Source organism: Cuculus canorus, chromosome 9 (assembly GCF_017976375.1).
Source record: "Cuculus canorus isolate bCucCan1 chromosome 9, bCucCan1.pri, whole genome shotgun sequence".
Lineage (NCBI taxonomy): Eukaryota > Metazoa > Chordata > Aves > Cuculiformes > Cuculidae > Cuculus > Cuculus canorus.
In genome coordinates, this window is record NC_071409.1 from 611,215 (window position 1) to 631,123 (window position 19,909).

The following is a 19,909-nucleotide window of genomic DNA, read 5'->3' on the forward strand; positions in this document are numbered from 1 at the left end:
GCTGTTATTGTTAATTTGTTAATCACTAGTAATCATGTGTTACCTTTCTTGTTTTAATAAGTTAAGTAATACCTTATTTCACATAGGATTCAGGAGTTTGGGCCTTTTACGCTGATTGCATTCTGTGGGTAGGACTTTGTGGTAAAAAACCAGCACAAGCACAGGAGATGTGCTGCTGCTCCAATCTAAAAAGTTTCACGCACGTCAGGTTGGGAATAGAGCTATGCTTTGTTCCCCCTGTGCTGTTCAGCCATCCGGTGTGTTTTTCTGGTTGAAGGGTTTTTAAGAGCTGTTGAGGGATTCTGCAGCCATGTTATGTAAAAGGAGCTTTAAAGAGCAATCTGTTTCTTACGCTTAAACTTCCCCCAACCCACACACACAGGTGCTGGTTTTGTGGCCGTAGTGATTCCCCTTTAGAAAGGGTTATTTAATGATGCAGTTAAAACACTGGTGATGAATTTTAAAGCACTCCGGGGTAGTTTGTAGCCTTTGTCAATCCCTCTTCTCATTACCTCTTATGTGTTCATTCCGTATCTCCTGCATAGAGCATATTTTGTCTTACAGGATGTTTGGTGGACAAGATGTGGTGCCAGGTTTCGAGGCAGTGAATACCAGAGGCAAACGCTGCTCCGACGGTGCCCTTAGCAAAAGTGTGTGTGTGTTAATTCTATGCTCTGGCCGTGTTTTGCTGTGATGGGTGTGTTGGTAAGAGTAGTGCCCCTGCAGTGTCAGGAGGATCTGGTGGTGCTCTCTTTCCACTGCTGCACATTGTGCAGATTTGCCATGTACTGTGAGGAGGGAGCTGTCTTCCCGCATGGATGTCTGTGTTTCAGTGACCTGTGGAGTCAGTGACTCCCTGTGCAGAGAGAGTCTGAGTGGTCCTGTGATGAATCAGTTGCTGTCAGCACAAGGATGGCATAATTCAATGGCCACAACTAGGGAATTTTGTGTGTATGTGTGCAGGAAGGACAGAATGACATATCTAAATCATTGCTTGCAGGAAAATGTGTCTACATGATGACTTTTCATTTGGTTGGAGATGTAGGCAGGGAGGGAGCATCTGTGACAATTATAATTTTTTTTCTCTCTCTTATTTCTGCCTTGCAGACAGGGAAAGACAGTGTAAGAATGCTTGGGTGCCTATATTTTCTGCTCTCTCATTTCATTACTTCTTTACTTCTAGTAAGGATAAAATGTAAACCCTTGCCTCTCCAGATTTATGAAATACTGTATTTAAAAGAATGACTACGTAGCTCTGTGTAGTCTCTCATTTATTGTACTCCATCAATTTACTAGTCTGGATTTCTGTCTCTGCTGTAGCCCAATACAAACTGTCTCATTCATGGGTGGTTTAAGCAGTAAAGTATTTGGTAAAATCCTGATCATTTTATTTGTTTCCGTGCTTAGCTTCTGGTAAGGGACTTCAGGGCCTTCAGGACCCTCCACAGTGTCCCATTGAGGTTAATAGGAAGATTAATATGAATACAGTATCTTCAAACTTAAAATTCACATTCTGGAGCACATATCTCTGAACTAAAGGAGATTGCGTGTATCCTAATGCAAAGCGAACTCCTGATTTCTTGCTGCCTTGTTGATGTGGGGAACTGAAGGTCTCACAGCTCGAGTGCAGGCTCTGTGTAGGGGCTGTTCAAGGGTTTGGGACATTCAGTACTTACCTGGAGAAGGCCCTGAGCACAACTGGATGCTTTGACCAGGGAGCTAGAGAGGGTGATCTCCTAAATTATTCTATGAGATCTGCCCTGGATCTGGAAAGTGCGATCTTGCTGAGTAAGGGAAGTCATGCCTGATTTGGATACTGACAGATGGGTGGGGAATAAAGAGCAGAAGCTGGGAGTTCTACAAGACTGGGTCTGCTCCCCAAGGGGCCGTTCAAGTGAGGAGGAACAACCATTGCAGAGCATAATTCTGATTCTGCAACTCCCATGGTGAGAGCTGAAGATGTTGTGCCTGCTGCTGATGACTTTACTTTTAGTCATTTCCAGCATTTCCCTGATCAAATGTTGGCAAAATCCACTATGCTTCTGACCTATAGCAATTTTCTGTTTCCTGAGCCATTTTTTCCAGTGGGTACATTGCTAGTTCCATTCTACGCTTTCAGAAATCATGACAAAAAATGACGAAAAGTTGTTTAGCCTTCATTAGGTTTAAAAACATCACTGCTGAATGCCTGGTTGTGATCCTGGGAGGAGATTGCAACTTCCCAGAGTGCAGTGATGTATAAAACTGCAAGAGAGCAAAGTTCATCATCATTTTAGTAGTTCTGTAAGTGAACTTCATCTGCCTGTAAAGGTGTCTTCTGCTCCTAATCATTAGGTCATTAACCTTAACTGTACGCAGTCTGAGTTTGCCCAAGCAAAAAATGTCAGTGCATCTCGACTTCCCAAGTCAGCAGAGCTCCACGATTTGCTGACATTTAGTGAGGAGACATTGTGTTTTGAAGAGCCAGGTAGAAGGTTTGTAAAAATAATTGTGGGTGTAGGAGTACTGGGTCTCTTGTGGCAAGCACAATCCTTTTAATATTCAGCTCTTCTGCAGCCATGAGACTCATTCATTTAATCTGAAGCATCTTGAGGGAAATGAATGCAGGCAAGTTCAGATCAATTATCACACTAAAAAAAGAAAAAGCTTGGATTTCTCTGGGCAATCTGTGTACATTGTAAAGTCAAGCTGTGTATGAGAATATATTACCGCAAAGGAAGGTAGTATGCTCTAATTAACAGTCACAAAAATGAAATGCCGAGGTGTTATTTCAGACATACAGATCGTGATATACGAATTTTTCATAGATGCACTGTACTCTTAAAGATCCTTTTTCACAGGAGGATATTGCATAATATAGGCACTCATCACAAGTGATAGTGGCCCTTTTTTCCTAGCCTTCATATAAATTAAGTTTAAAGGGGCTTTAAATGCAGTACTATTTCCGTAGGTCAAGTACAGTTGGAGGGGAACTTTCTAAGAACACATATTTTTCCCCCTAGGAGAAGGGGTTTGTTGGAGAATGTCAGTGAAACCCAAAATGTTTGAGGAAACCCAGCTGTTTGACTGTCGATTGCTGACATATTCATGAGTTTCTAATAGAGGGCTGTGTGGTTTCTTGCTGCCTCGTTGATGCCGGGGAGCTGGAGGACTTGGTTTCAGCGCAGGCTCTGTACGTGGGCTGTGGAGAGGCTTGGGACCTCAGGCCTGCTGGGCTGTCCAGTGTGGGGTCTGGAACAGCGGAGCTCTGGGCCCCTCGGCTTTGGTGTGAGGCAGCTCACTCTGTTCTCCTTAGGGAGAGCCTTGAAGGAAGTGTTCAAGGTTTTGTCCTTCATCTCTGTGTACAGTCCCACTGATGACTTGCAAGGATTCTTGAGAAGTCTCTCAGAGTAAGGAAACATGCAGAAAATCCTCCAGAGCTGAGAGCGATCACTGGTTCTGTTTTAGTCTGAAAAAAAAAGACCCAAAAAAAAGTGTTTTGCCTTGTCTACTTTTTTTTTTTTCTTTATGCTTTTTTTTTCTCCTTCTCCCACAGTGTCCTTGGTCCTGGGTATTTCTAAGTTTCTTTTTATTGTTCTAATTTAGAAAAAAACTTTTCAAGAAATGTGAGAATTTCCCACAGGAAAGAAACCCTATGTTTTTCCAGCCTATGTGCAGGATCTTTGGGTTTGGTCCCTATGGGGACGGTGCTTACAAAGGAAATGATAAGGCTTCATCAGGGCATGGACTGGGCCTTTGCTTTTTGTGAAGCATTTCTGAGTGCACTGGTGAGATGAATTAGAAACATCAGTGTCCCTGCTTTTACCTAAGAGCACACTGAAACTGTCATTATAACTGCATCCTGTTACCATTTCGTATGTATTTCTTGCTGCATCTGCTAGCCTCATTTGACTTGATTATTCCATCATAGGGATGTTTCATATTTCTCCTTTTTTTTTTTAATTAAACTATTTCTAGGGTTACAGTTCATACAGAAAAAAATTAAAACACAGAAAACACACTAAATCCTTTCATCACATTATGCTCTGTCTAGCTGATTTCCCATTGCCTGTCAGGTCTAGAACTTGATTTTAAATGTTTTGGGCTGAGCAGTTTCTAGGGTAAACCTTTAGTGAAGTATACCGGGTACTATCTCTTCTACAATGAAACCGAGCAGTTGTCTTCTCTGTTTCTGCAAGGTATTTGCTCTATGTTTTGCCTGGTCTGCATAGATCTGGACTGCATTATTTATGCTATATCAGCAGTATTTTTTGTCACAGGAATGGCTGCTGAACAGAGGTGGTGTTTGGGAAGGAAGAGTAAAGAGGAACCTGCCCAGTCCACTTTAATTATGTATTGCCTCACTGTATTTTAAAACTCGAAAACCAAACAGATTTCTCAACATCTGTTATCAAGGCCAATAGTATCAGTTTTCCAAACTACATATACTTTGTGCAACAGAATACATTAATGTTTTGAAATATGACTACCCTGCTTTCACTTGGCTGAACAGGCAAATAAGTATAAGGTAGGTTGTACTTAGCAGAACTGTTTATGGCAATCCATGATATGAGGTGTCTGAAATTACTAATAATTACAATTCACCCACTTCAAAGTCTTATCTAATAAACTGTGTTTCAAGGGCTGCTAATCCGTGTAATCCAGTGGAAAAGACAGCTATGGAACCAAAATTCATTCGTCAAACAATTCTTAGTGCTGAAAAATAAGATCTTTCTTACGTAAAGTTTTTTGAGTTAAAGACTGTGAAAACATCTTTCTTATTTAGACCTCTTCAAAAATTAATGAAATTTCAGTCAAACCAGTTGAGCTCTTACCTCTGTTTGGGAACCACAGCAAAACACGGCTTTGCACGGGGACAGTCCTACTGTGGCAGCTCATCGGCAGTGCCGGCCGTAATGGCAAAGTGTCGGAGGGGTGTTTCTCTCTGGTGGACAAATACTTGACATAAGAAGCAGCAACTACCTGCTTCCTGCTGGGTACAATGAACAGTGTAACTAGAAATAGGTTTAATCGGTTTGATCTCTTAGCTGACACTGGAGGAATGTCAGCTATCAAATAAGCCGGGGCCATCGAGAGCATCTGAGGTAGCCAGCACATTTAACCTTGTGATAGGTTTGGAGCAGACATGCTCATGAAATTTGGTGTAGGATCTGTGCTCAGCGGGCGGAAAACACTGTAAAATAGATGCTGATAAGTTCTGCTAATACCTCTAAAGCATCGATGTTAGACATCCTCAGCTGAGTGTAACAAGTTTCAAAATACAAATCCCTTGGAAGTCAGGTGGTAAACACAGTTCATCTCTGACAGGCTTGCCAAAACCTTCTGCCCCAGAAATATTGAGAATGCTGCCAGAAGAGTCATTTCCTGGGAGACTTCTGCTGTTGCCATCCACTTCCCGAGAGGCTAAACTTTCATCTAAATGGAACAACTAACTTTTCAGCCCATGCAAAGAAACACTTCTGAGCACGGATTTTGGCAACTGCTCGACAGCATGCAAATGGGTTTCTAAATCTGCCTCAGCTCAGCAGCAAGATCAGTAGAAAGATTTCAGTACCCACTTGTGCAGGCTTATTTTGAAGCACTCCACGGAGGCAACCATAGTATGGGCTATTCCAGTTCTCTTTTTTGCTTGGAAACACACATAGGGTTTGTACTACACCCTGAGCAGCAGCAGGAACTAAGTGTTGCCATCCCACTCCTTTTCCAGACCTCTCCTCTGGGCTCAAGGGGGAAGTGACTCTCCAGAAACAGGCCAAATGATTTTCCTGCTACTATGCTAGGTGACCATGCTTAAGAAGCATGGATTATCCATCCATTGAGTGTCAGCTCCAGAACTGACTTTAAAAAACTGACAAGTTTGGGAGCACAGAGCTCTTGGACAGAAGGGGCGCTCTTCAGATCAAGAATGGTTGGAGGCTGTGCAAAGGTGCATACATGGTCCCCACCTCTCCCAGACAAAACTAGGGAATCACTTCTAATTACTATGAGTCTCTGCTCCAAATGTTAATGATTCATTGAACACATGCAGCTGAGAGAATACTCTGGCTTTTGTAAAATGTCACGCACAGACAAAATACATCTGTCATGTGTCAGGAGAAGAAAAGAAGCAAAATAAGAAAAATACTGCAATTGTTAAAAAAATTGTGTGGTCATATGATGCAACACATGTTTTAACTGAATTTACTGGCTGCTTTCCTCACTTAATCCTTTTCTCTTACATATTGCTCTTTAAGTCCTTAAAAGTATAAACATTTCTTCCAGGTGGCTTGTGGCTTTTTACTTCTTTCTTCACAGCATGACTATCAATCATGGCACGTTTTCCTATGTAACTGTGTGTCCACAACCTTCCATCCCTCTTCTATTCACAATTATTTGCTGTGCTAAAGTACCGACCTTTCATTTATACTCTTGCTAACCATTCTGCCCACCAGTAGGAGGATTAAAATAATTTACCGTTTTTAAACCTGGTAGGGATATGTTTGACTTCTAGTCCTTCACAATGTGCATCAGATTGGGATGAAATGAAACATTAGCAGTGCAGTTTTTCTCTGCTCTGTGAACTCTGTGAAGCGTTGGGAACAATGGGAATGAGCTCTTGCCAGGTGTGGATTGTTTAACTAAAACAAGCACATTATTTCGTGGAACAAAAGATCTTAATATACAAGGTACTTCATTTTCTTCCGTCTCAAACCAGCAGGTGGGTGTTTGCCCTGTCATTATTTCCATTGTCTTTTGTGTTTGTTGTGGGGGCTTAACAGATGGTTCAGCACTGCGTGAGAGAATGAGGGATTTAATAAGCACGCTTCCTAAGGCCACGTCCTTTGTTACCATCTCAGGATTCAGCGTGACAGAGGGCTGTCTTTCCTAGGTGCTGGCTATATGGCCATACCCCTCTTCTGCACTTGGCAGTGGTGCTGAGAGCCTGCTGCCTTCCTGCTGGCCCTGACTCGCTGTGGGCAGGCACCCAGCGTAGGTCTTGACTCTTCCTCATCCAGCCAAGTGATTTGGTCAGAAGAAGTATCTATGGAGACATGACCTTCTTCTGCACAACTTGCCTTCGAGATACATCGTCTCTGGGGCAGTTCAATGATGCAACTTATTAAAGAAGCTGATAACATGCTGCAAAACCTGAGGTAGAAGAATGACGTCATGATTATTAGCAGATTGGTTCACACTTTTAGAAAGGTTTGTTTGTGAGAGGTTAAAAAAAAAGCAATAACTCACAACTATCTGGAAAATGTTCTTACAGGCTCAGATCTTTAGCACTATATTATGTTGGTTATAAACTGTACAGAAGTAGTACAGGTCTTCAGTCTGCTGCCACTCTTGTAATTAGATTGCTGAGTCATGATTTTCTGTTACTACTAATATGATAGAATAATTAACATTTCACAGCTTAGTGTGAGGAACATGCTGCCAAGGATAGGCTTTCCTTTCTCCTCTCCTTGCCAGCAGATTGCTCCAGAAATACTCTGTAAAGGAAATGGGCAGCTATGGCAGCACCAGCATAGCACTTTGGTTTCTTCCCATTCAGCCTCTGGGATCAATCTCTGGTTCTTCAGATGCAGTAATCACCACACAAAATTTGAAAAAGCACAGTATTGAAAAGATGATACTGTGTTATCGGAGCAAAAATGCAAGGAAGAAGTTCCTTGCAGGAAATCCTCCCCACTGTTACGATAATTGATTCATCGCGCTTAGTTCCTAGCAAGCTTACAGCATATTGTCTTACACATCATTTAATGGGGTGAACAAAATGAGTACAAGCACTCTTCATTTCACTTGAGGTTTGTCATTGCATTTCTTAGTCAAAAGAATGGGTATGGTTGATGAACCTCAAAAGTGTGTGTGGGGAGGGGGGTATTAACTCTGAAAATATGTGCAGTTTAGCTTCATTTTTCTTCATCTTGTGTATTTGCTGTTTTGAATGCTTTGTTATCTTCCAGCTTGTGGTAGTAACACTGTTGCAGTCATATATGAGCAGTAGTCATTAGTGAGGAAAAGCCTACTTGGAGAGGAAATGCTTTTCTGTAGATCAAGTTGGAAAAAAAGACACTTAAGAGTACAGTCCTTTCTTCAGATCACTCACTACTCATCATTGTGAGAACACTATAAAAAATGATGTATTAACAGGCACTGTTGCCAGTTTGCAGGGCTGGATGTAGAAGGAAAGGAAATAAAAGGCCCAAATGGCACCGGGAGCTGTGTTTCCCAAGTCCCATTCATGTGCTGGGTGACTTCTCTTCAGTCTTCATCTCTGGATGTGTGAGCGAAAGGCACTCCTGATGTAAATATAGTTAAAACTGAAACAGCTGAGTTGATAGAATGTCTGCTTTATCATATGCTTTATTTTCTAAATTGATGGTCAGGTTTTACATCTTCAGATACTCATCCTTAAAGCACCCAAAAAGTAGCAACAGCTGATAAGACATAAAAGGAGCCTTTCTTTCTTTCTTTCTGCTGTCTTTGACAGTCACTTCTCACTCTTTGGTTGCATGTTTGTATTTTGTGCATCAGCAAGTGCACAACAAACGTGGCCTTGACAGATGGGAACTTAATAGTCAAGATGATGGAGATATGGACAAGGGCAACAATTGTTAAGTGGGCTGGATATGAGACAACAGTAGATTATGCTGAAGGTGGGAATAAAGGCTACAGGCAATTTACAGATGAACTGATCTTGTTTAATAACTTTATTGATGGCATGGGTAGGTGGGAACTCACATACAAAATTGATCCAAAGCTTAGAAGATCAAAAGATATAGGTAAACCAAGAGTTATCCTTTAGAGTTCTAATGGCTAGACTAACAAAGGGAGCAGGAATTCCACTGAGCACAGAACAGGTCTGCACTGTTAGGGACTAATGATAACTATTTTATATACTTAGCTCTGCATTTGTAAAACAAAAAGGAGAAGTGAGGCATAGATATATTAATTGTTCAGAGGATGACTGTCACTGTAGGTGAGATGAATGTGAATCTAAAATATTAGCCAATGTTTTTCCCCTGGAGACAGTGCTGTGCACAAGGTCTTGAGTTGAGATGAAGTTAAGCAGTGTGAATAATTCTAGTCATTTTTTTCAGAAAGCATTAGTTGCTGTACCTGGAAAAGGTACAGAAAAAGGCTACTAAGACAGTAGGGGAGTGGAAAACCTGTCTTGTAAGTGAAGACTAAGCAGATTTACCTGGTTTACTTTGGCAAAGTTATTGTTCTCTAAGTGTGTGGTAACATCAGAGTCTGGGTGTAGAACCAGTTCCATAAAAACAAATAAGCAAGATCTGATGACTGATGTCTAGAACTTAGAAGGAAAACCTGGAAGTAGCAGTAATACAGGCATAGCAGTGCCAAAACCTGTAAATGACAGAAAGCCTGATCAGTTTGTGAAAAGATTTTGCAATGGGGTCAGATGCTATAGCCCCTACTTCCAATCTTGATATTATTAAAGGCCAAGGGAGGGTCATGACATTTATTTTTAAATTATTTGAAACTACTGAGTTGTCAGGTTGTTCTGTAAGCCCCTATGTTCATGAGATGTCTTAGAAATAAACTTCTGTGCTTTGGAGTGAAGTCAGAATTGCTTTTAACAGGATTGCTTTTAGCTGTCACCAAAGATCTGCATGCTCAGATCTTGACCTAAAATTCTAGGGGGCTGAGATTAATGGTCACATCATCATCTAAAGTCAGTTGGCATAATTCCTCTCTATTCCAGTGGAGTTATGCTGATTTCCAAGAGCCCCGTAGCTTAAAGTAGTGAGAAGTAATGAATCTTGTATTAAGTCAAAGAAAAGAATATATCTGGCTTTCCCTGTGCTATCTGGAGGGTTGTAGTAAAGAGTAAAAACATTAAAAGTACCTATCAACCTGTCTTTAGAGAACTTTATGATATACAGAGACCACTTGAAAACCTTCAGAAGTCTGGGACTTTAAATTGTCTGTCTTGCTCTAGGAGTCTGTTGGCAAGAATTACAGGATCACAGAAGTCTAAAGAAGAAAGCAATAAACATAGTGGGGAAGGACCAGACCACATAGATGACATCTAACTTCTTACTTGTAGTTATGCATATCCTATGTTCATGAAAAAAATGTTTTAGAAGAAGATAATCTTTAGTATGGCAGGACATAATGCAGATCTTTCAGATCTAAGGTCTTCAGATTTGAAAAGAATTTACAAAACTTCAGGAAGTCTTCTGGAAAGATGAACTTGGGAGAATCTATTCTAAACTAAAGCTTCCAGGCTTAACACAAAACCACAATCACAGAAGATCACAGAACCATGGAGGCTGGAAGGGACCTCTATAAAGGAGGTTGTTCAGAACAATAGGTGATGAGGTCTTGAATATTTTTGAGTATGGTTTCATGGTCCTCACAGTAAAAAGAAGTCTTTTGGTTCTTTTCTCATGTTTAATTGAATTTCATATATACAGTTTGTGCCCATAGTTTTTTGTCCTCTCACTGGGCACAACTGAGAATTATCTGGCTTATCATCTTTATACTTTTCTATCAGGTGTTTATACACACAGATGGAATCCTCAGATTTTGAACAGTTCCAGCTATCTTGGGCTCTCATCACGAGAGATGTTCCCGTCCCTTAATCATCTTTGTGGCCCTTTCCTGGACTTGCTCTTTCCCAGGGATCAAGGTGATGCCGACTGGCCTGTAGTTCACTGGATTCTCTTCCCAACCCTTCTTGAAGAGAAGAGGACAATTTGCTTCCTAATAGTCCTCCAAACTTTCCTGATCACTATGACCTTTCAAGGATAACTGAAGGTGGCCTCGCAATGATGAAGGCCAGCTCTCTCAGTGCTTGGCAGTGGATCCCAGAAGGTCCCATGGACTTGTGTATGCCTTGTTTGTTTAGATATTTCCTAGCCAGCTTCCCCACTACTGGGCATAGATCTCTCTTTCAACTGTAAAAAAAAAAATAAAGGAAAGCATCGAGCAAGCTGTTGTCCTTGTAGCGAGCTGACCTCACAGCAGCCTTTCTCCATAATTGGAATGCTTGTTGGTGCGTGTTATAAAACAGCAGGCAGGAAGCCATAGCACTCTTGCACAAGGAAACTTCCCGATGCAAACAAGAATCATGTTTCTTAGTGCCCATACATTCAACAGTATGCTTCCTTGGGTAATTCCACAGTGAGACAACTACGTTTAAAAAAATTAAAAAGGAACTTACTGAGAGAGATAAACGTGATGAATAAGGGAATAAAACAACATGAAAGCAAACCATTAAATAGATTATTTTATCACTTTAAATATCTATATGTAGTTAACATGCTATCAGCCATAATCATCAACTAAATCTTTCTTCAATCAACCGTGTGTGTTTTTCCTTCAGGAGAGTTTTTCTGTGCCACTTTATATTTTCTAATATCTTTCATTGTTTAGATATCTATTATACCTGGAGGTGAATTGCAGGTCTCTATTACCACCTGTTGTAATGCTACAGGATGCTAGCTGCACCCTTGCAGTTCGCCAGACTTCAACTTGACACAGTATGGCCAGGGTGCTCTGGGCTCTGAACCTGATGCTGGTCAAAACATCTGGCTGTCCAAATCAGCTTCTGACTGTGAGGCATCATATTCTGATGTTTTCATCTCATCTAGATGCTGTTTCACTGTTTTCCTCCTTTGCCATCTTGTGTGAGCTCTCTCTGTTACCCGATTTCAGAATTGCTGAGCAGATACTGCTGCTGTGACTTTTTGGACTGATGGCTTCTCTCTACTGCTCCTGTTGGCACTGTCAGAGCATTCAATGTGTGCATTCAGATACTGCTCAGGCCTCTCCAGTGACCAGCACTGTCCTTTCATGTTTCTCTTACACCTTCTGGTCTGTAGTTCACTGCTCTACCGGTATAAGCAGACAAGATAAGTTTAGGTTTCTGCTACTCTCTAGAAATAAATGGAGACAAACTAATTCACTGACACTTTGGCCCATAGTCTGTCTCTTGTTGTTGTTATACAGAATATATTAATTACCTTGACTTTTCTTTCATGCAGTGTTTTTAATAGACTCTCAGTCTACATCGTTCCAGAGGTAACACAACTAACTTGTGCTAACTAAACAATCACTGGTTTGGGGAAGTTGTTTCCAATATTTTAATAACCAGTTTGTCAGCCGTGTTTGTTGTAGCGTGATTCTGGAAGCAAATGCTAAGCAGCTCGGTGGTTTGACCACAGCAACAATTAGCTCTGAAGCGACTTTCTGCTATAAGCGGTCACTTCATTAAGTATTTATGAAACTGAAATATTTCTGTTAGTAAAACACAACTGTAGCTTCTTAGGGAAAGATTGATGTGTAAGTGCTTTGCTTCCTGTATGATTTAATGCATTCTCTGCCTGGTAATGTCTCTGACAAACAATAAAACAAGGGAAAAATAAGAAATTATAGAGGCATCACTAAGCTCAAAGCTGCTGCTGCTTCACAGAAGAGCATGTGATAACTGCCACGCGGGTATTTCAATCTATGTCCAGTGAGATGTGATCCCATGAACGTGATACTTTGGCAGCTGGATGCGTGTTGGTTCTGTGAATCCAGCTGCAGCCTGGGATTGTGTTCTTCTGCAAGGAATGCCATGCAGCAGCCACCAGCCAGCATCCTGTAGTCATAAAATCCCACATCGCGCAGCACAGCATGGTTTTGGAAGTCGCAACACCATTTAATGGGCAAGGCCCAGAATCACCATTAAAAGTCAAATAGTTACATAGTGCTGGCAAAGGGAGAAGAATGCATGTAATAAATGAAATTACTTTTGGATTAATACTGGGATGCTGGGGTCACTTCATGCCTAGTATTTTTCATTTATCAAGGGGTTTTTAATGTAAGCAATAGAAGGAATCCGAAGACGTGGGCTATTGGCAGACCACACATTCTGCAGCAGAGGGAGTGAGAGCAGCCAAGGAGCACAGTCACAGCTGATGGTTTTAAACAGAGACCAGTGGATAGAGAGAAATGGAGTCATGGAGAGAGTGGTTCGCAAAGACCTGGGCAGCTGGGGCCTCCCCTAATGGAAGAAGTTCCCTGTTTCCCTGGACTAAATAAATCCCACCTAACCCGGAGGAAGAGAATAGGTCTTTTTCTTCAAAGGCTGAGTTTCTCCGTGTCAATTGTTGAATACAGTCTGTCTGAGAGCTTGAGGTGGCTCCGGCAGTCAGTGCTCAGGCTGTCGGGAAGCAGGACTAGTTTATACAAAACCAGAATGGTATGAGCTAGTTATTATGAAAATGAGCTCAAGCAAAGCATTATTATACTCTAACAGTTTCCAGCTTCCTGCTGCATGTACAAAAGGTGTATGATCAGCAGGCTTACTGAGCCTTGCTCTGGTGGGGATGAACTTCTTGCACTCCATAGGGCTTTTGACTTAAATGGGGCTACTGCATGACTACATGCTTGCCTAGCTGTGGAGCTACATAGATTTAACTTTGCTTTCACTGTAATCTATAGGAGTGTTTATCCTTGCTTGGATGGGAGAAGGGCCGGGCATCACTTTAATCATCTTACCCAATGGCAATGTAGCCACACAGCCGAGAGGAAACAGGAAAAATACCCCTCACAACCCAACTGGGTACAGCAGTAAAATATCAGGTGAGTGGGTTTGTCCTTTTATGACATTTATATAGCCAAAGGTGGACTAGCAAGAAGTGCTTCACAAGGTAGAATGTCACAGTTTAGTCAGGATCATTTCAGTTATCTGATTTAGTTACAAGTATTTCCTTAAGGGAAAGAGCAGTACCCAAGAAAGGGGGGACAAAGGAATCAATACTAGTACATTTTTTTTGTACTCAAATGATACGATCTGATGAATATTTTCAACATTCCCTGAAACACCAAAGCTATAAAAAGTAAAAAGCAGAGGTCTTTAAAGTCATTAGAAAACCTTCCTTCCAAAAATAAGCAAGTAAATGAAATGAGAATTCATCTGCATTGCGTTTTCTTCTTTTAGCTTTAGGTAAATACAGCCAGAAGTTCAGTTCTCTATTTATTTGCAAACACTGCATGATAAACATAAATGTACTGCTGTTAAGAATAATAATGCAATGCTAATGATTCTGAAAAGCGAGAAGGGAATAAAAGAACCATCTGAAGGAAAAGGACAGGTAATTAGGCAAAGCAGGGAGATGAAAAGGTAGATAAGTACCTAAGAAAATTACACAGCAAAGGTGATTAAGAATAAAGGAATAGAAACTGTATGTTATATACTAGAACAGAAAATATGCAAAGTGCTGACAAGGACAAGTCATGAAAGGTGAACCTAAACTGCGAGTTGAAACGTAGCTAATCCCTCAGTTCTGATGAGACAGTCCACTGTTTTCAAAATCACTGGGGCGAGACTTTGCATTATAGCAGAGAACACTGACCACAGATGAAAACAGAGCAACCATGAACATTTTGCTTTCCATATCTGGTTTAGAGCCCTTTGGTCTCCTGACAAGTCTCCAGCTCTCAGCTACTCCCTCCCACCTACCTTTTGCTTTGTGGTCTCACAGGAGCTGCTGTTGAAGCTCAGCCATGGTTTTCCACTCATAACGCATTTCCTGCAATGTGGTTGGCTGAGAAGGTTTCCGTCTCCTCTTGGATGGACTCCCAGTAAATGTAAATTTAAAAGATGCCACCTGGATCAACACAACTAGGCTAAAAATACAAGGCTTTTGCATATCCATGAGAAAGGGTGGTTCTCAAGCTGGCAATTGCAAGCCTCTAACAGTCCCAATGGATCAGCACAGGGGAGGGACCAGTAGATGACATAAATTAATCATGATTTTAAGCGAGTGTTTGGTCCTACTTCCCTCTGTACCACTTTTCTCCATTGCTTTTGATGGAATGACCTTATTTCTGTTTCTCAGGCCTATAACTGGAAGAATACAGACAAATATAGGTATTACAGAGACAATGGGAGAAAAAAATTATGCTGACATCACATACAGAAAAAAGTCTACATACTAAAACCATTTTAAAAAGCACTCTTAATTCATTTTATTAGTAACCATAAAATAAAATATTCTACAATTTTAATTTTAATGCTTTTTTTTTTTTTTGTGGTCAGCAATTGGATTGCATTCCATTTTCAAGTAGTGAGATTGGGACACTACAGTTTGTAAGATCATATCTGCTAACTGAGAACAAGCTTCCTTCATTGTAATCAGTTGCTACAGAGATGTTGCTGAGGACCCACAGTTCTAATACTGCCAGTGAATGCCTCTGATTGAAGGAAGTTTTAATCAGAAGTTACATCTTGCAAGGAACAGTAAAACTGCAGAAGTTCAGCTTTTCCCTGGGAAAAGCTCCGGCTCAGCTGCCTGGAGCACTGCTGGGAAGCTCTGACTCGTTGGGCACATTGCTGCTGTGTGTAGCTACAGGGATTGCCAGATTTTTCTCCCAAGGAAGGATTGTCTGTGCAAGTACAGCAGCAGCCAGATGTTTATTGGATACACAAAGGTGCAGAGAGCACACAAAGTATGAAGTAGAGCCATACACTGGCACTGTTCCATATGAAAGTCTCTTTTCTTTGCTACTGCTAATGACAGGGGTCCATCTTTTTCTCAGACTTGATTCTGCTGATCATTCTTCCCTGGATATCATTCTGCTATACACACCTTCCTTTTTTTTGGCAGTAAAATTATTCTGACCAGCCACCTTTTTATATAATGATCACCTTAGAGTATCCTAATTACCCTGATAAGGAACAATTAAAAGGCCAGAAGCACTCAAATTATGGGGTTCCTGTGGAGTAACAAAGTATCAAAAGATTAAGCCTTGTGCAAGTCACCACCTGCTTTGGCAGGTGCATGCCACAGTGCTTTAGTTTTCCACCTGTGAAGCAGTTCAGGACAGTGTGATATTTATTTAATATTTATAGAGGGTGAAATGGTAAATATTTATAAACTACATTTTTCTCCTCACAAGTGAATGAGATCTTTCCCCTTTGAAAGTGCAAACTTGACTTTTGTCTAAGATTAAAAGCAAGGATACCTTTTTGTGGTTTAATACCGTATCATTTTAGCTCAATCAACCAACCGTTGTTATCATTACCTTAGCACCTAACGTCACCTGCACTTCTTACGCATGGCATGGTAATGAAAATGTAGTTGATTTAGTGATTAACTGAGTTGTTTTAATTATCTTATGTAAATAATATTATATGCTAATGCAAGTTAATTTATTTATTTTTAATCTCTTTGAACCCTATATATATCAATCAGATTTTTTATATATTTACTGAAGTGCTTAGATATAACAAATCTGACAGAATTATTCTTGGGTGATGTGATGCTAGAACCGGCATAAGTTCCTTGTCTGAGCATTTAGAGAATAGATGGGACAAATGTTCCTGCTATGCTTACACATAAAGGGAAAATGATTTCTGAGGCATTCCAGGCTCTCGTTTGTACTCGTGATGAACTCATTCCTGGGCTGAAGTTACCTCTACAGTTGACTGGCCAGGGAAGCAGACCCCGCCACAGCTGGCCTCCCTTCTTCCCACCACTGCTCCCACAACTCCCTCCATGCAGAGGAAAGCGGGAACGCGAGGAGTTGGCTGGGGCGAGGGAAAAGTGGTTGATGATGCAGCTGTGGAAGTGGAAAGAGATCGCACAATGCAGTGGGACAAATTGTGAGGATTTCCTTTGGGAGAGTCATGTTTTAAGTTGGAGCAGAGGCTCAGCTTCATTTCTGGCTCTGCTGCTCCACCGACTGCCCTGACTTCCACCAACATGATGTGACAGTGTACGTCTCCAATCGATTACTATACATTTGAGTCTTATTGCATCTTGTTGCATTTTATTCCTGTTAACATTAATAAAGAAAATGAAATATTTACTGCTTTAATACATGCAGGCCTGGGGAGTCTCATAAAAATTATCGATTCAGTTCTTTAGTAAACTATTATATAAAACTGCTATAGAGACCAATAAGGTTTGTGATTACGGGGAAGCTGTATAAGTCTGTATCTGGCTTTTATAGCATTTTGAATGTAGCCATTGGCAACTGCGTCAGCATCTTGTTACGCAGAGTTGTGCCTTTCTCAAACGTGTCCTATCATAAACAATATTACAGGTGTCTCAGTTACAGTTCAGGCCCCCATTCTGAGCAAAACTGTGGCAGATGCTGAACAAGATCAGTTGTTCAACACTCCACAGTGGCAGCTGCTGCATGGTGAGCAGTTCTAGAGCTTGGACCATTTCAAGTAGATACTTACATGAGCATCAAGTCTGTTTAAAATGCTTGTCCAACCTTGTGAGCTGAATAGTTGAAAATTGTACTCAACAGCCACAGACAGGTTCATAGAACGGTTTGCAAGCTACTAGGTAATATTCATATTTTGTAAGGATAGCTTTCTTAGAAGTAGCAAAACTTGTATGAATGTATTGAATGGCTCAGATCAGTAGCAATTTTCCAGATATGCAGACATTTGAAGTGTCCATCTTCCTTCCTTCCTTCCTTCCTTCCTTCCTTCCTTCCTTCCTTCCTTCCTTCCTTCCTTCCTTCCTTCCTTCCCTTCCTTCTTTCTTTTTTCTGAGATGTTGGTATTCTTCATACTGAAAAAGAAGAAAAGAATAAAACTTCTCTACCATAATTACTGAGAAACAGGTTAATCTAACTGAACAGAGATTGCTAATACTAATAGCAGTCTGAGTACATGCCTGTCTAAATAATCACAAATTACTTATTTCATCACCTCAACAGGAATTATAAATGCTAGTAAAAAAGCGGAAAAGGAAAGTAGGACTGGAGAATGAGATCCATTAAAATCAAGACATTACATTCTCCCACAATTACTACAATATTTAGAAGAAGCCCCGAAGGCACTAGTTACATCACTAATCTCTTCAGATACTTTCATGGTTTACCAAATGCAGGAGAAACACCCAAACTGGAGAATGTCCGCAGGATGTGAGACATCAGTAACTGCTGGCTAAGCACTAATATGAACAACACAGTGCGATAATATCTTTACAAGACAATCTCTTAAGCTCTTTATGGTCTGTGCCATCAGACAACTGACAAGGTGGGCGTTGGGCACCACCTTCTTGCACTTGCAAAATGGATTCTGTAATTTGTCCTCCTGATACGTAGCATTCACCAGCAGGTGAGATCTGATAAGGGTCCACCGGTTCAGTAAAGACAACCACACAAACCATGTCACTCTTGGACATCAGGGCTGGCTGAACGTCCTGCTGCTACAGATAATTCATTTTCAGGCCTGAGCTCTAAGAAATGGGCAGCTTACGATAAAAGAAGTTAAATAAATACCCTGTAATCTGCTACTTCTGAGGCAAAAGAGAGTTCTTTAACATATATTAAGCAGTTATTCCCAGGAACTAAGCTATGACATATATAAGCCCATATGCATTGCTTACAGCTTAGTGCTATAATGATGGCTTATTGATATTTATGTTACATTTTAAAGCATCAAGGTTCTTCCTGTTATTTACAATATATAAACATCTACAGCTCCATTCAGTCATTTCCAGATGTAACTGGCTGTGCTGTGGAAACAAAACCTGGATTCGCATACGCGTGCTGGGAAATTAGAGTTGTTGTTGCCTACTTTGGGGGTCTGACAGCCAATTGACACCAGCAGATTTTTCTAGCTGCCATATATATCTTATTATTCTTGGATATGGCTTATTTTTAATTTTTTTGGAGCTAAGCCAGGCATTTAGGATCACAGCAGTGCTTGTGGCACTGAGGTAGGGAGCAGAGAGTCTGGCTGGGTATAGGTGGAGCTGTAAAGAGTGAAGAGATTAAAGTGAAGGAGCATTGTAGTCAGTATGAAACCAGATGGGAGGGTGTTTGGGAGAGAAGGGAATGGGATATGGGAGATAGAAGCAATGAGGTGCTCAGGTGTGGGGGATACGGGAGGCTTTTGGGTAGACAAACAAAAGTCTTCAGAAGTATTGACAGAAAGGATGGAGATAGTCTCAGACTGGAGTGCATTTGGGACAAGAACTTGGAGAACAAAAGTGCTGTCCTGAGAGAATGGAGGACCTGCAGGGCTTGGGAGACAATATCCCAATGCAAGAGGTCTGAGTACTGTGGTTTTTGAAGCACTGTGTGACACGAGTGTTGTAGGTATCATAAACTCGCCCCATCCGGACTTCTTTAACAGGGATGCTGGCTCGGGAGCAGGCACAGTTCTGCCTTCCGTCTATCCCCCAGACTGTCTTCCCTGCTTGACACATGGCGAGAGCATGTGAACTCAAGCCCCAAAATCTGCCTTTACGTTTGAATCGTGTTATTTCAACATTCAGGCTTTGTTTAGGGGCTGTTCTACAGAGAACCATCAGGTTAATATGTCGTCCACATTTCATTTTCTCTGAACAACAGTGAAAACTGAGTTAATTCACCTTAGCCCTTGGCTGCCTAAAGCTTTCAGGTACAGCACAAAATAGCAGCATAAATAGAGTTGTACTTTTATTAGGAATTGCAAGCTGTATTTACAAAATGGTGGTGAGAACTGGAAAACTTTCTCTCTTATATGTAGAAAAATATGGGTTTTTTCAGTCAGCAAGCATGTACTTTGAATTGAGGGACACAAAAGGACATGCTAAAAAGGATCTTTTTTAGACATAAAGAAAACAACTCTTTGTAATATCCTGTGTATAAAACACCTGATGTGAAACACTGAATGGTAGGAGAAAAGGAATGCAGAAAAATGAATTTATTTTCTCTTCCTATACCTGTCACTTCAGACTGAGTAGAACTCCAACTTCAGATCAGAGGTTAGACCAGAGGGGCACTTGGGAGCCTGATGGCCACAGAGCTGCTGACATCCAAAATGGAGAGTACTCTGACCGGGAGCTGAAGCTCCATTCTTGCAGGCGTGCATTGTTTTGGCAGTTTTGAGGGGCAGGTAGGCACTTCTTTTCCATTTAGTCCTCACCAGGCTTCACAGACTAAGAGTCTATCTTCC

General features: G+C 41.1%; 1 protein-coding gene across 3 annotated transcripts in view; it reads left to right on the plus strand.

The window, feature by feature from the left end:
- The window catches only part of LOC104068773 (glypican-5), a 501,941-nt gene that overhangs the window by 406,985 nt on the left and 75,047 nt on the right, over window positions 1-19,909 (plus strand). The window contains exon 9 of one of the 3 annotated variants that reach the window (XM_054074212.1): window positions 13,441-13,581. The exons of the other annotated variants lie outside the window; for them this stretch is intronic. Within the exon in view, the coding sequence (XP_053930187.1) occupies window positions 13,441-13,581 (141 nt within the window). The remainder of the gene's footprint in view (window positions 1-13,440; window positions 13,582-19,909) is intronic. 3 annotated transcript variants of the gene reach the window in all.